Source organism: Marmota monax, unplaced genomic scaffold, assembly GCF_021218885.2.
Source record: "Marmota monax isolate L192 unplaced genomic scaffold, Marmota_monax_Labrador192_F-V1.1 WCK01_AAM20220418_F8-fsc00002, whole genome shotgun sequence".
Lineage (NCBI taxonomy): Eukaryota > Metazoa > Chordata > Mammalia > Rodentia > Sciuridae > Marmota > Marmota monax.
The window spans coordinates 11,731,434-11,747,337 of record NW_026693571.1 but is presented as its reverse complement, the minus strand read 5'-3'; the positions used below and the strand labels follow the sequence as shown (position 1 = coordinate 11,747,337).

Sequence of the window (15,904 nt, the reverse complement as noted above, 5' to 3'; positions counted from 1 at the left end):
TATATATCTTTCAAATCATTTCTTCCTAGTATTTCCATCATCTTCATTCCTGTTTTTTACTTAATTCAATGGATGAGTGGTATAATTGAAGTAAATACATCTAAAAATCAGTTTTAAAGGAAAAAAACGTGGAAACCTAGTGGTCTATCCAAATAATTTATCAAAATAAAAATGCCAAGAAAAAAAAGGGAAGAGCAGATGGTTTCAAAACTTATCTGCAATAAGCAAACCTGTTCTATAATCTAAAATTAAAATTTTAAACCATGGATAGAAGCTCAAAAAACTCATGTTCACTCTGGGTTCATGCCTGTAATCCCTGTGACTAGAGAGGTTCAGGTTGGAGGATCATAAGTTCAAGACCAACCTCAACAACTTAGGGAGACCCTGTCTCAAAATAAAAATAAAAAAAAGGCTGGGGGTAGAGCATCCATGGTCCAATCCCTAGTATCAAAAGAAAAGAAATTCATGTTCATAGTTTCCTGAATAAATAGGAATAGTAATGTACAGTAATGACAATTTTGGCCCTTAGGAATACTTATTTAACTTCCGATCTAATTAATAATTCAGTGTATTTCAGATTTTTCTAAACTGTAAGCACAGAAAGTGAAGCCACAGAGCTTAACCTTATAAGTGTATTTAGAAAAAGGACACAGTTTTCTATAATAGTATATACTAGTCCAGTTTGTTAACTACTTTGACTATTACTTTCTGACATACACTTTTCATTAATATCAATTATTGCACAATGTTCCACAACACTAACTTAAAACTAAAGTTCTTAATAAATGGTCTTAAAAAGAAAAAATTTAACAAACAACAACAATCAAAGAATTTGAATTTTCTCAGGTAGAGTTTAGAGGAAATTCTGTTTTGGAAATATTATTCTGATGCTATTCAAATGGATCATAAAGCAAATTATTTATCAAAAATAATCTTTAAGCTGGGCATGGTGGTGCACGCCTGTAACCCGAGCATCTTGGGGCAGGAGGATCATGAGTTCAAAGCCAGCCTCAGCAAAAGCAAGTTGCCAAGCAACTCAGTGAGATCTGTCTCTAAATAAAATACATAATAGGGCCGGGGATGTGGCTTTGTGGTTGAGTACTCCTGAGTTCAATCCCTGGTATCCTCCTCCAAAAAATAATAATAATAATATTTAAACACAGTAAAAATATTGACAAAATCTTTGCAATTAGAAACTCTGATCAGCTGGGCACAGTGAGATGCATGCCTTTAATCCCAGTGCCTCCGCGGAGGCTGAGAAGGAGGATCTTGAGTTCAAAGCCAGCCTCTGCAAATAGGAGGAGCTAAGCAACTCAGTGAGATGCGTCTCAAGATAAAAACACACACACACTCACACACACACACACTCTCTGATCAATCAAACAAGGGATTGACTTCCAATTTTCTGTATAATCATTTAGTTGGAATGTTTACAAAAGGAAAAAAAAATTAGCCAAACTATTTTGGGGGTTATTACCAGATTTTGTTTGTTTGTTTTTTCCATTTCCAAGAGAAGTTTTCTTTCCTTACTTGGGAAGTGTGCAGATAGGTGGTTTGGATCGAATGATTTCCTTATTAACAAGCTCTTTCTCCAAGTCACCTCCAGCCAAACACCAAAGGTAATAAACTTCTTCAATAGATCTCTCTGCCAGGTAATCAGTGTTTATATCTATTAATGGTGAATAAAAACAAATTAGCAAGTACAATTTGTTTTGTTAAATGTCAACATAGCTTCTATTTAGACACAGTAAAAAAAACAAACAAACTGAAGAACAGATGTCTGGTTACTAATTTTACATGCATGCTAGGAGCTGGGAAGTTGCCATTCCACCTAACAATTAAAAAGCTAAGCATAATAAAGAAAATCAATGATTTCTTTCAGATATACAAAAGAGGTAAGGACACAGGACAAATGACAACCTCCAATACTACAGAGATAAATAGGAGAATATGAAGAGTCACAATTCACTGAAGCAGAGACTCATGAGTGGTAAACACCCTAGGAACCAGTGCTGGGGCAGGAAGATCTGAACTGTAACTAATGAATTGTTGGGTACTCAGTGTTGTAAAAGTCTGAAAGTTAAAATCTTCAGGGGAACCCATTCATAGAAGGATCCCATATTTCTGTGAGTTCTACTTATAGGAGTTTCATTAGTTTCTCACAGTAAATATTGGATACAAATGCTCTTATGCTACTGGCATGGGGAGGAGAACATGAAACCATTTTGAAACATGTCAGAGCACTCTTATAAATAGGGCCTGTGCTCAGGAGAAGCTTAGCTAGAGCCTAATTGACTTGGGATTTGGGAAATACCCAACTCCAGCAAGCTCTAGTGCTGTGTGTGATAGCATGGCCAGGAAGAGGCAAAGTGTTGTATGGTTCTATGATGGAGTCTATGCCTCTGGACATTGATTACCATGAGTGCTTCCTGCCTTCAGATAGAAAATGATGGCTAGAATGGGATGGAGTTGGGTATTCCTTCTCCCACAGAGGGGTATGCCAGATTGGCAAATTCAAATTCAGTTTTTATAATAATTTGAATGCTCTTAGTGAAAATAATATCTTACTAAAAGTGGTTTATGCTAAATAAATCTCAGGACCTAAACTTTGTCTTTTTGTTTTTGGGTACCGGAGATTGATCTCAGGGGCACTCAACCACTGAGCCACCTCCCCTGCCCTATTTTGGATATTATTTAGAGACAGAGTTTCATTGAGTTGCTTAGCGCCTTGAGTTTGATGAGGCTGGCTTCTGAAATCACAATCCTCCTGCCTCAGCCTCCTGGGCCACAGGCGTGCGCCACTGCACCCAGCTAAAGTCTGTCAAAATCCTAAACACATTTTCTGCACTCAAAACGGAAGGTGAACTGCTGTTGTAGTATATTTCTTGTCAAGAAATTTTTCCTAGGAGAAACTGTCATACCAAGGAGACTTCTCTATGAATCCCATTACACAACTTTAGTTCATAAGCCTACTTCTTAGATCAAGAGAAACTAGAAAAAAATGAAAATCTGGAATATTTATCCTTTATATTAGAGCAATAGAATTGGAAATTTTACCCTCTATATCAAGAAAGTAGTAAAAGCAGATAAAAGCATGTGATACATAAACTAACAAAAGCTGTCTCATCTCATGTTTCAAGGCACTAGATGTTTCTAAGGAGTCTTTCTTGATGTCCCAGACAGAATTAGTTTCTCCTTCTACTATTTCTGTTGTTCTATGTTCATATTGACCTTTGTTTATGCCTGCCTGCCTTCACATTTGACATGTAAAGTGTGTGGTAAATAGTAGGAACTCAATAAATATTGAATGAATGTTTAATAAATATATTCTGCCATGACTTGTGTCATGATAACTTCTCAGTATTAAAGTAATTTACTGTTGTCACTAAAACACATATTCTGTGAGTTGTAGTCATCACACAAGAATGAAAACCTATAATCCTAGCTATTCAAGAGGGTGAGGCAGGAGGATTTCAAGTACCTGACAAGCTTGGGTAACTTATCTAAACCCTGTCTCAAAATAAAAATAGATAAAAAGGACTAAGGATATAGCTCAGAGGTAGAGTACCTCAGGGTTTCAGTCTCTCAGTGCTATTAAATCACTTAATCATTCAATTGATCAATGATAAAAGGATTAAAAGAATGAAAACCTACAAGCTGATATTCTCTTCAAATGCAAAATATAATGGTATGAACAACTTCCTATCAATAACATGATTTTTAGACATAATTTATAATAAGTTACATGGAACATACATAATTTAAAGGATTAAAATTTGGGGTCAGTTGTATTTTTAACACATTTAGAACCATTACTTAATTCCCAAATAATTATCCATGAAAATCCTACTAATGTAAAAATATATTGCTGATAAAATGAAATCTGAAAGGAGAATAAGGGGACTTCCTTTAGAAATAAGCCTTATATGACTGTCTATATTTTATTTATTATTACCTTTACACAACTGACTGATATCCTCAGGCAGAGTTAAATCAGCACATCTCAGAGAAGATGAAAACAGACTGGCAGGTTTGATAAACGGGGTGTACAACAGTGACACTTCATTGAACACTTTATCCTTCATTAATTCATCTGGGGTTGGCCTTGAGAAACACAATTTAAAATACAGAGCATGAGTGAAAGTCATAAAAAACTTCCTAGGAATATGGCACACATTCAAGGGGATACTCAAGTCTTAAATGTCTCATTAGCACAGAAAATAACAGAGGTCTCTGCAGAATCTAGATGTATATTTTTAAATAACAATCAAATAACCATAAATCCTTCATTTTTAAGGTTTTGATGTACTTTCTATACCTCATGATCTAATTTTTAAACTTTTAGCCTGACTAGCATGAACCTGCTTTACTGAATATCTTAATTAAATAAATATGTAAAATAATATCTTTTAAATTTGCTTTCTACCTTTTTAGGTTCATGTAGCATTTTATCCCCAAACTATGCTTTTAACACCATTTCTGTCTTGATAAGATTGTTTTTTAAAAATAAATTATACACATTATTTTGAAATATTGTAGGACGAGTTTAGGAAAAGCTGTAAGTCTTTGACATCTTCAAATGAAAATGAATTAACCAAATTTCCAAGAAATCATTTTATATTAGCAATTATTAGCTTACCTCAACACTTATCCAAGCTCATTAATATAATACATACTACCAATAAAGTATGTTCTCATTTCCCTCATATTATGATTGGGTCTAGCAATATCAATAATTCAAAGAGATTTTTTACTTGAAGGCTATGAAATGAACTCGTAACTTCTTTTGGTATATGTCATGATTTAACTTTAATAATTTTTTCTTTTATTAATAAAAAATTAAAGCCTTATATCACTTGCATTCATGATACTAATATTAATCATGTACATGCCCTATATATTTAAATATCTATATGTAATTTATTAGTATTATAATAAGAGAAAAAATCAGATGCTTATATGTTTAGGATGAGTATATTTTCAAAGTCTTAACAATATCAACCTCGTAGAAGGATGGAAAGTGAGGCACTTCTTTAAAAGATTTGTCACATTTTCAGGAAGTTCCTGGTAAAGAAAGACAGAAAACAACAATTTGTAATGATCCATTTCAGAAATATATTTTACTCAAATGTTAGCTTCTCCAGAAGGTCTTAATTAAGTCTTTATCTGTACTTTATATAAATTTATTTTAATATATCACTCTCTGAAATAAAGAGAAATAACAGTTTCAGAATAATTTGCTACTGGATCTCAACTATGCAAAACAACTTTTCATTAATAGATTGCTATGATTTAACTGTATTCCCTCCAAAATTCAGGTATTGAACCTTAATGGAAAAGTTAATGGCATTAAGAGGGTTGGACCTTTAAGAGATAATTAAGTCACAAGGGCTCCTCTTCTTGGGGTTGGGATAAAGGTCTTTATATAAGAGGCTTCACCTAGCATTCGCCTAGCTTGCCGTTGTACTTTGTGAGGATCCACCACTCTTCCCTTCTATAGATGCAGACCTCACTAGAGAACTAAGTCTGATAGCAACCTGATCTTGTGCTTTCTAGCCTCCAAAATAGTGATAAAATAAATTTTTGTTCTTTATAAATTATCCAATCTCTCATACTCTGCTAAATAAGTACAAACAGAATAAAACACTGATTAATGACAAACCTTTATGATGTCCAGACAACCATGCTCTTCAGCCAGAACTATTACAGTGTCATCTACACAGTCTATAAAACAGAAAACACTATATGAAGAAATTCTGCTTTTAAAAATCTATCAGACTAGCCAGGCATGGTGGCACATGACTGTAATCCAGAAACTGAGGCGGCTGCAGCAAGATCAAAAGTTCAAGGCCTGCCTGTCTCAAAAAAAAAAAAAAAAAAAGGACTGGGGATGTAGTTCACTGCTTCTGGGTTCAATCCCCAGTACTTAAATAAATAAGACTAATCAGACAACAAATATTTTAAGTCACATAGTAACAGTTTTGGCACTTGGGAATCCTAAAAAAAATATGACTTTGTTAATTTTCCTTATATGTTTTGATAAAAAATACCTCAAATACTAAATATTAATTAATCATAGGTACAGAAAGATAGCAATTAAGTAGAGATAAAGCTGTTATTTAAGAAAGGTAAAAATAAGACTGTTATTTAATAACAGTCTTTTAATAAGACTGTTTTTCATGATTTTAGACTAATTTCTTTTTTATTATATATAATTTAGAGAATATATACACATTTCTCTGGGGATTTAAAGTATAAGCTTAGTCTGTAAACCACATTTAGTAATCTCTAATACATAAAAAATATGAGCATGTTATAAGGAAAACTAAACTTTCTTCCTGAATTGTTATTGATACATCAGTCAAACCAAAAGACAATCCAAAAGTTAAAAAACATTGTCTGAAGTTAAATTGCTACAGAGAGGTATAATTTTATATTCACATAGTTTGCTTTTGTAAGTTAGCTTATTTGGCTATATCATGAAATTCCTTAATGAGCTCTGTTATAACATTTCATAAGGCATTTCTTAAGCTCTCCTGTTAATGCTTAGCTCTGATCATTAAAAACTTGGAGAAGTGAGACATTTCACTATTTCAAAAGAACACATCTTCAATGTGCATGATTTGCACTTTGTTCATGATGCATAAGTTACTAAAGATTATATGTATAGTGGAAAGGTAATCAATTGCATGACACTTACCCAAAGTAAGCAAAAATTTTAGTCTTTCAGAAATATCCAAGCTTTGAAATAATTTTCTTCCCTAAATAAAATGAGCAAAGAAATTCTTGTTATTTTTATCTTTTCTTCCAGGGAGGTAATTTCCACATCTGAAACTGATTTTATCAGGTACTGCCATTTATCTCCAGAGGTTTTATGGATTTGTAGTTATCTCCACTAAAGGACAATTACTGGCAAAATGACATTTTAAAAAGTGTTGCTTAATATTTAATAAACATTTCATGTGTCTAGGGATCAGTACATTCTAGTATGATCTTAAGCATTGTTCCATTTGAGTCCCTTATGTACTTGGCTATCTAGAGGTATTCCATGACAAGAAGTATTATTTTATTAAGAGATCAAGATACCCCTGGGGAAAGATCTGCATTAGCCTTTCACCTACCTATATAATTCTTACGTATGTATCATGATTCAGCTAGTTTATTGTCTCTACTGAGAAACATCCCCTAACAATCCTTCCTTCCATAGTAACTTCAGACAGCCACCTTGATGTTCCCATAGTACATGGCACATTTTTAAAAGATACACATATTATATTTTAATTGTTTCCTTATTAGTTTGCCTCTGGATTTTTCTGGGAATGGCATCTTGACTAATATACCTCCAAAAAATTATGTGTTGAATAACAATCGAGTCTTCCATTACCAAATGGCTACAAAACTTGAGTACATTATTTCACCACATTAAGCTTGTCTTTTTACATTGGTAAAATTGGAATATTAATTGTACATACCCTATAGGTAGTGATGAGGGTTATATAAAGTATAAAATATTTCATTAATGTTAGTTATTATATTTCACTTTCATTAGAAATTAAACTTGTATTATCTTTTAAATAGATTCACAAGTAGAAGACAAGAAGATAACAGTCTTTCTGTAGAGTCTGCTTTTTTAATAAAGAGAAAAAAATGTTCTTGAACACTTGAGATCAGAACTATAGATAAAGAGAGCCTTTAAAAACGAAATGAAAGAAGCCGGGCACAGTGGCACATGCCTGTAATCCCAGAGGCTAGGGAGGCTGAAACAGGAGGAGCGTGAGTTCAAAGCCAGCTAAGGCAACATATTGAGGCATTTAGCAACTCAGTAAAACCCCGTCTCTAAATAAAATATATTTTAAAAAAGAGCTGGGGATGTGGCTCAGTAGTTAAGCACCCCTTGATTCAATCCCCAGTTAAAAAAAAAAAACAAAAAAAACACCGAATGAAAGAGTTTGATGAAGCAGAAGATTTAAGCATATATTTAGTCTGCCATCCTTAAGCTGAATACCTAAACCTTGAGTACCACTTAAAGTTCCATAAAGGCCTGCAGTAGAATTAAACTTAATTTTAAATCACACAGCTCTCAGTATTTACCTTCAAAGTTTATAGGTTTTAATCTAATTATGAGCTCTCAAATGATGTGTCTTATTTATCCCTTGTTACTGTTGTCATAAGTGTCAAACGCACAGTAAACACTCATTGATATTTGTTGAATTGAATAACTCATAGAAAATGTACCCAGATCACTAGTGAAGACTTTATATATCTGGGATGCTAGCAAAAAGGAAAAGCTGTATACTTTATATTTATACTTATTATGTGCACTTCACATCCACATTCCAAAGAGTTTTCATTTCAGCTGTGATTTTAAACAAAAATAATATTTACTATCATCTGCATACCAATGAAAAGTTGGATGGTTAGACAAAAACATAAAATCTGGCATATTCCTTTAGAAAATGCAATGCTAACATGTAAGCCATCATGTTATGAATATATTAACATCATTACTTTAAAAATAAAACACTAATGAATGGTCTGCTATGCCATACTAACAGATGCTAATATTATTTATGAAAGTGGAATTCAAGCCTTGAGAAGTGAGGTGATGACCTGATATACTTTGGATCTTCAATGACCTCAAAGGCCCATAGGTTAAAGGTTTGGCACTTTTAGGTGGTGACAGAAACTTTAATAAAAGGTGAAGCGTACTGGAAGTTCTCAGGTTGTTGGAGGCATAACCTTGAAGGGGATAGTGACACCTCAGTCCCTGCTCTTTCTTTTCCTCTCATTTTTGCTTCCTGGTCATGAGGGGAGATTTGCTTCACCACGCATTTTCACAATGACATGCTGTCTTGCCACAGGCCCAGCAACAGGGCCATTCAATTGTGACTCAAAATATGAGCCAAAATAACTCTTTTCTCGTTGCAAACTGTTTATCTCAGGTATTTGTTACAGTAACAGTTGACTAACATATTACCCAAAGTCACACAGTTCTACTTTGCAACATCAGACTACAAATACAGTTTGAACTCCAAAAATTTATCTCTTAACTTTTATATAATACATGTGCTATTGAATTATTTTGAATGTTTTGTTTTGCTGTTTTTGTTTTTGTACTGCTGATTAAGCTCAGAAGCTTTACCATTGAGCTGCATCCCAGTCCTTTTTATAATTTTTTAATTTGAGAGAGGGTATCACTAAGTAGTTAAGGCAAGCCTTGAACTTATGATACCCCCTCCCACCCCGTCTGCTTCCCAAGTCACTGGGATTACAGGTATGTTACAAAGAATTTTTAAAGAAATTTTTTTTCTTAAACACACAAAATGAAATAATAATATCAACCAAATTCTTAGAAATGGAAATTGTTCAATGAGTTATTTTCTTTTCAAAATATTTGGAAAATCCTTTGGTAGAAACAAATGAACAATCCAGATTTCTGCCCCCAGGTAGAAGAAGGAGAGGAGAGAAGGCAGAGTATCTAACACTGGCAGATAATTTGAGGACAGATTACCACATTATTAGTTGTTCCTCAAAATTCATTCTCATATATATTTTTTAAATTTAGATATTCTGCTGAAGATGACATTTCCTAACCTCTCTTCTACCTACATGTAGCCACTAGTGAAAAGTAAACAGGATTTTTATTTAAAACTATTACATCATATTCTTAAAGGCAGTAATACTAAACTCACTCACTCTTCCTTATCCCTTTTAGCTAGAAAAAAATGATTAAGGGGGAAAAAAAGCAACTCTGAAAACCAGATATTGAAAATGGTGATGAAACCATCATTCTTGCCTGCCCAGGCTTCTACATGATATGGTGGAACAGAGCCTATCTGCTCTGAACATAAGAAAAACATCTACATTCTTTAAGTTATTATATTTTTAGTTCTTTTGTTTATAATAACAGCTTAAGCCTTTAATAAATACAGAAGGTGTCTGGGGAAGGCTTCCTAAAAATCCAACAAACAAATTGAATTTATAGGAAATAAAAGAGAACAGGAGGAAAAAACACCAGAGCGCAGAGAAACCATGAACACATAAAAAGCATAATTAATTTTAGTGCAATATTTCTGAAGCTGTTTACACTTGGTAAAGGTGTAATTATTTTACACTTTTCTCTAAATTTAATCCATTTCTACAGCAAAACAATAATAAATACATGATTTAGTTTCAACATTTGTATATACATACCACACAAAGCTCAAATAAAATGATTCCAAGAGACCATACATCTGATTTGGGGCCAGAAGGCAATGGTTTTTCACTCGGCACATGATCAGTGGTTTTGAAAATTCCTTGTGCAATTACTTCAGGTGCCAAGTATGATGGATACCTATAATGACATATTAAAATCATGAATAATTACTATGAACTATAATGAAGAAAAAAGCAGGAGTACATTTTTCTATCAGTGTCACAAGAACTAGATAAAAGCCCCATGCATTAAAATTAACAAGAAGAATTAGCTAAGAAGAATTCTAAATTCAATATACAATGTCTAAGAATCAATTGTACCTATATGAATTTCTAGTGGTTTTAAACCACCATATCTCTCTCCAGCATTGGTAGCTTTCCTGTTTTTAACATACTGCCTTTCTTGCAGTCCTCTAGGTTTCTTCTCTTAATAGTGAATTATTATTTTATCATTTTAACTTTGAAGTCAGTATATATTATTTTGAGTAGTAGGAATGTCAAAGCTATAAAAATATATAAATTGAAAAGGAATGTAAATTGAAAAGAAAGACTTTCTCTGTACCTTTCCCCCCATATGGCAGAACACCATACTACTTTTTTTCACTTAAAATATATTTGAGATCATTCTCTACTTTGTGTACAACCAGATATGAAAAATTGTGCTCTATATGTGTAATATGAATTGTAATGCATTCTGTTGTCACATATAACAAATTTTAAAAATTAAAAATAAAAAAACAAAGCAAATAAAGAAAATTGAAAAAATAACTATTGAGTTCCTTCATTCTTTTTGAAAATTGCTGATAATGTCATTGTATTGATAAACAACTTGTTTGACTAATAAATTTCTTTTGCTACAACAATTTTCAAATGAATACATTATAAATATAAATACTCTACTTATCAGATATATGTATAGATGGCAGTTAAATTCCTAGAAGTATCACTACAAATTCATAACTTATACCACATCATATTGCCTTTTGGGGAGGTTTAATCAATTTATGTTCTCACAAACAATATATAGGGTTCATTCCTTCACACTACCTTCATGATAAATTTTTTTTAAGTATTTTAGCAAATATTGAGCAAATACAAAAGACTATTAAATATGAATAAGGTATAAAGAATAAAGCTATAATAAACAACCAAGTACCAAGGAGCAATTTAAGTGAAGAACAAATTATCACTAAATTCACGTTCTGGTTCTCCTGGATTATATTTCCATCCTTATCCCTGAAAAGAAAGAGATATCTGGAATTTCTTTATAGCTTTATCACATGATTATATCCTTAAAATATATTGTTCAGTTGAGCACATTTCTGAATGTTATAGTACTGGAATTAGATTGAGGATATTCTATTGCTTTGTCAGTCACCATTATTTATTTGAAAGAGTAATCTGTATTGCTACATGTAGTCATACACCATTAATTTTTACTTCTATTTTATTAATAAATCATTATTTGTCCATTTAAACATCAATGACATTTAAGATATTTCCTGCATTTTGCATTATGAACAATGCTTCACTTAAAACTGTGTATAGCATGTACCTGAAATTTTCCCAAAGCTAAGAAACTAGAATTGAATTTCTAGGCCATAGAATACATGTTTTTTCAACTTTTTAAAATTATGTCAAATATTTTTTGCAAAAAGTTATACCAATCTATATACCACCAACAGATATGATGGTCCCTGTTGGTTACTTCTTCATCAACACTTAATATTTATTTGACAGGCATTTTAATGTTTGACAGTCTGCTAGGTGAGATCTATATGTCAATGCACATTCAACTTTTAAATCCTTGAAAATTAGTAAAATTGAGGCATCATATGTTCATATGTTTATTAGCCACTTGAATTTATTATTGTGAGGTGCCTGTCCAAGTTTTCTACTCATTTCCCTAGTAGATTGTTGTACTAGAGTACTCAAGAAAACCCTCATATCTCTTATGTTTACAGATTTACTAGAAGGACTCATGGAACTCAGTATGTAGGTATACTCAGAGCTAAGATTTATTACATGACATAGTAAGGGTATAAAGCTGGATCACAAGAGAAATAGAAGAGATTCTTGGGGAATCTATGTACAGGTTTTCTTCTGCTTTCTACTTCCTATCAGGTATTAAGCAGAGTACACTCTTCCTGGCAACAACAACAAAAATGTGCTAACAATGGCCAGGGAAGTTCATCAAAAACTTACGGCCTGAGGTATTTACTGGGGACTGGTCACACAGGCACTTACTGGTTGTCATGTACAAAAATATAGGACTCCTAGAAGGAAAGCAACTATTCAACATAAACTTCATTATGCAAACAGGTACAGAAAACGATGCTTACAATTAGAGAACCATGGGAATGCTTCTGAAGTCCAAGTTCCCAGGTAAGGACAAACCTTATAAGCAGGACATAGTTTCTACAGATAAAGTCTTCTGGGATAACCTTTTTCTACATAGCTGATTTTTTTCTTATTGTTTTTAAATGGTTCTTTAAAATTCTAGGTACTAGCTGGGCATGGTGGTGCATGCCTGTAATCCCAGCACCACTGGAGGCTGAGGCAGGAGGATGATGAGTTTAAAGCAAACCTCAGCAAAAGCAAGGTGCTAAGCAACTCAGTGAGACCCTGTCTCTAAATAAAATACAAAATAGGGCTGGGGATGTGGCTCAGTGGTAGAGCGTCCCTGAGTTCAACCCCTGATATCCCCAAAAGCCTCTCAGTACTAATTTGTTTTTTAGTAATTATGACTTGAAACACTTCCTATCACTAAACAGCTTTTCTTTTAAATTTTCTTTATGGTATCTATTTATGAGTGATAAATTACTAATCATTCAATCAAATTTATCATTTTTTTCTTATACATAGTGATTTTGTCAAAATGGTCTTGTGTTATTTTTAAAAGTTTGAAAGTTAATTTCATACTTAAGTTTTTTTCTACCTAGAATAAATTTTTTATATGAGGTAAGATAAAGGTACAACTTCCATCTTTCCTAAATGGAGAATCAATTGACTTCTATACTATTTATTGAAATGTCTCTTTTTTCCTCAACTGCTCTGCAGTGACAGGTCTACTATTAATAAAACTGCCACATATGGTAGGTTTGATTCTTGGCTTTCTATTCTGTTCCACTGATCATTGTGCCTAACGCTATTTGATCTGTTTTAAATCTATAACCTTATGTATATAATTACTGGCAACTACTAAGGTAAGCCCTCTCAAAATACACAAACACACACAACTTTCAATTTCTCTTTAGGTGTTTCTACTATATACATTTTAGAATTATCTTTCTTTTCCATGTTTTCTTTTACACATAGTTGCAGTTTTTACTGAAGAGATCACATATGGAAACAGGTTGGGAAGAACTAGCATCTTTTCAGTAGTGTCCCTAACAATCTAAAACCATGATATGTTCATATTTATTTAGGTCTTCTATAATGTCTTTGAAAAAAGATTTCTGCCAGGCATGGTGGTGCATGCCTAAAATCCCAGCAGCTCGAGAGGCTGAGACAGGAGGATCGAGGGTTCAAAGCCAGTCTCAGCAAAAGCAAGATGCTAAACAACTCGGTGAGACCCTGCCTCTAAATATAATACAAAATAGGACTGGGGATGTGGCTCAGTGGTTGAGTGCCCCTGAGTTCAATCCTTAATACGAAAAAAAAAAAAAAAAAAAGCTTTCTCTTTTTTTGCACAAAGGAACTTGATTAAATTCTATAAGGTCCTTGTGTGCATATTCTGAATCTCATGTAATAAGCTATAGATGATAAACGTGTTAAATATTTTTGTTTTATACACTATGTAATATTCTATAAATATTTAACCTCCTATCTAAATTAAAACAAAACAAAATTCCTTGAAGATACTAGTATGTCTTATTCATTTTTATAAACCATTTGTTTGTGTTTGCGTGAGCACATTAATTTTAAAACAAAAAATCACAATGCCAGTTAGGACTGCCTTAGAAAAAATGATTTAAAAAGCAGACAATAAGAATTAGACAATTGGCAAGTGCTAAATTTGTAAACCACTGCCTAAAAATTTTAATAGCTTCAGAAAAGAAATTTTAAAAATGAATAGAATTCTGCTCTAATTAAGTATGTGTATGCCCTTCATTTATTCAGATTTAGTCACATGCACACAACATAATATGGATTTTTCAATTCAATTAGATTAGATTATGCAATACTGCCAACTGTAATCAAAATGTATTTAAGTATATTTAACCTACATATTTACAGTAGGCACTCAAATATTACATCCATATCTCTCTTTTCTATAGCCACCTCCTCACACTCACTACCAGTACTACTTATTTAAATCATTTAAGAAAGAGAATATAACTTAAAGTCAATGGGTATAAGTTTTTAAATTCCTCTTCATTTTAATACAATTGATGGTATCAATATCTTTTAATTTTCTCAAATATTCTTCTATATGCAAATTTTCACAATGGTTTTATACCCTAAAATGATCATATTTTGGGCGGGGGGTTGTTTTGTTATCATGAATTGAACCCAGGGATGTTTAACCACCAAGCCACATCCCCATCCCTTTTACATTTTGTATATTGAGAAAGGGTCTCACTGACTTGCTTAATGGCCTGGTCAAGTTGCTAAGGCTAGCTTTGAATGTGTGATCCTAATGCCTCAGCCTCCCGAGTTACTGGGATTTCAGGTGTGCACCAGGGCCACACCAATCTTCCTATGAATGTATGAAATCCCTAGAACCAGGTGAAACCTTGTAGAAACGCACTGGATATGTTGTTATAATATCTATGTTCCAATTTCAGTAATATGCAATTTGGGTTTCTTCATCTGTAAAATAGACATAATATCTATCACATAAACTGTTGAAAATATTAGTGACACAAATATAATGTTATACTTTTTATGATGATTTTTACCATATCTAACAGGCAAACTATTCACTTTCATCCCTGTTTCCAGTACATCTAAATAACAACAACAACAAAAATGACAGGACAGGTAATGAAAAATCAAGCAAAACTATAGATAAGTTGCTGTATCAAAAACTTCTAATAGAAGCACAGAGATAACCCTTGCTCCAAAAATTCTAGTTTCCCTTTTAATCAAAGACGGAATTAATGAAAACAATTAAGCCCTAGGATTGCTCTTAAATATAGATAATCTTCCTTCAATACACACCTCTTCTTAAAGCATTTTAAGAAGAGGTGGATATTGAAGACAATTCACAGAACTTTGCTGTGTATATGAATGGTGGGGTAAATACATGTGGTTTTCATCATGTTTGTTGTTTTAACAAGGTATTAAGCTACTGCCAACTGAAATGAATGCCCAAGTTTTAACTCTTTACAATATTTTGAAACAGATGGTAACATTTTACTTTATTGTTCCTTAATATTTGTCTTTTGAATTAATTGCAAGCTTCTTCTGGTGTAAATATTTTCTTTCCTGCCTTCGCTGTTTGATCACTTTATTTTTCTTGGCTAATGTTGCACATTTTGCTCTTGGATACTTTCTGGTAAGACCCTTTGGGTGCAACACTTCAAAGCAAGCTAGGATAAATGTTAATACAAGACCAATTCTATCTAAGCCTTTTAAATTCAAATGTAGTTCTTCAAAATGCTTGGTATGCTTTTAGAAAAATCATCTCCTTTCTTCTATTCATCACTAAAACCTAAAGCACCAATAAATAAAGGTTTAAAAATCTTAATTTTTGTATGTT

General features: G+C 32.8%; 1 protein-coding gene across 6 annotated transcripts in view; it reads right to left on the bottom strand.

The window, feature by feature from the left end:
• The window catches only part of Tbck (TBC1 domain containing kinase), a 236,481-nt gene that overhangs the window by 162,363 nt on the left and 58,214 nt on the right, over positions 1–15,904 (bottom strand). For all 6 annotated transcript variants that reach the window (XM_058583784.1, XM_046458939.2, XM_046458941.2 and 3 more), the window contains 6 exons: positions 10,195–10,336; positions 6,701–6,761; positions 5,663–5,724; positions 5,003–5,064; positions 3,956–4,104; positions 1,531–1,669 (listed from right to left, as the gene is read on the bottom strand). In XM_058583784.1, coding sequence (XP_058439767.1) covers positions 1,531–1,669; positions 3,956–4,104; positions 5,003–5,064; positions 5,663–5,724; positions 6,701–6,761; positions 10,195–10,336 — 615 coding nt within the window. The remainder of the gene's footprint in view (positions 1–1,530; positions 1,670–3,955; positions 4,105–5,002; positions 5,065–5,662; positions 5,725–6,700; positions 6,762–10,194; positions 10,337–15,904) is intronic.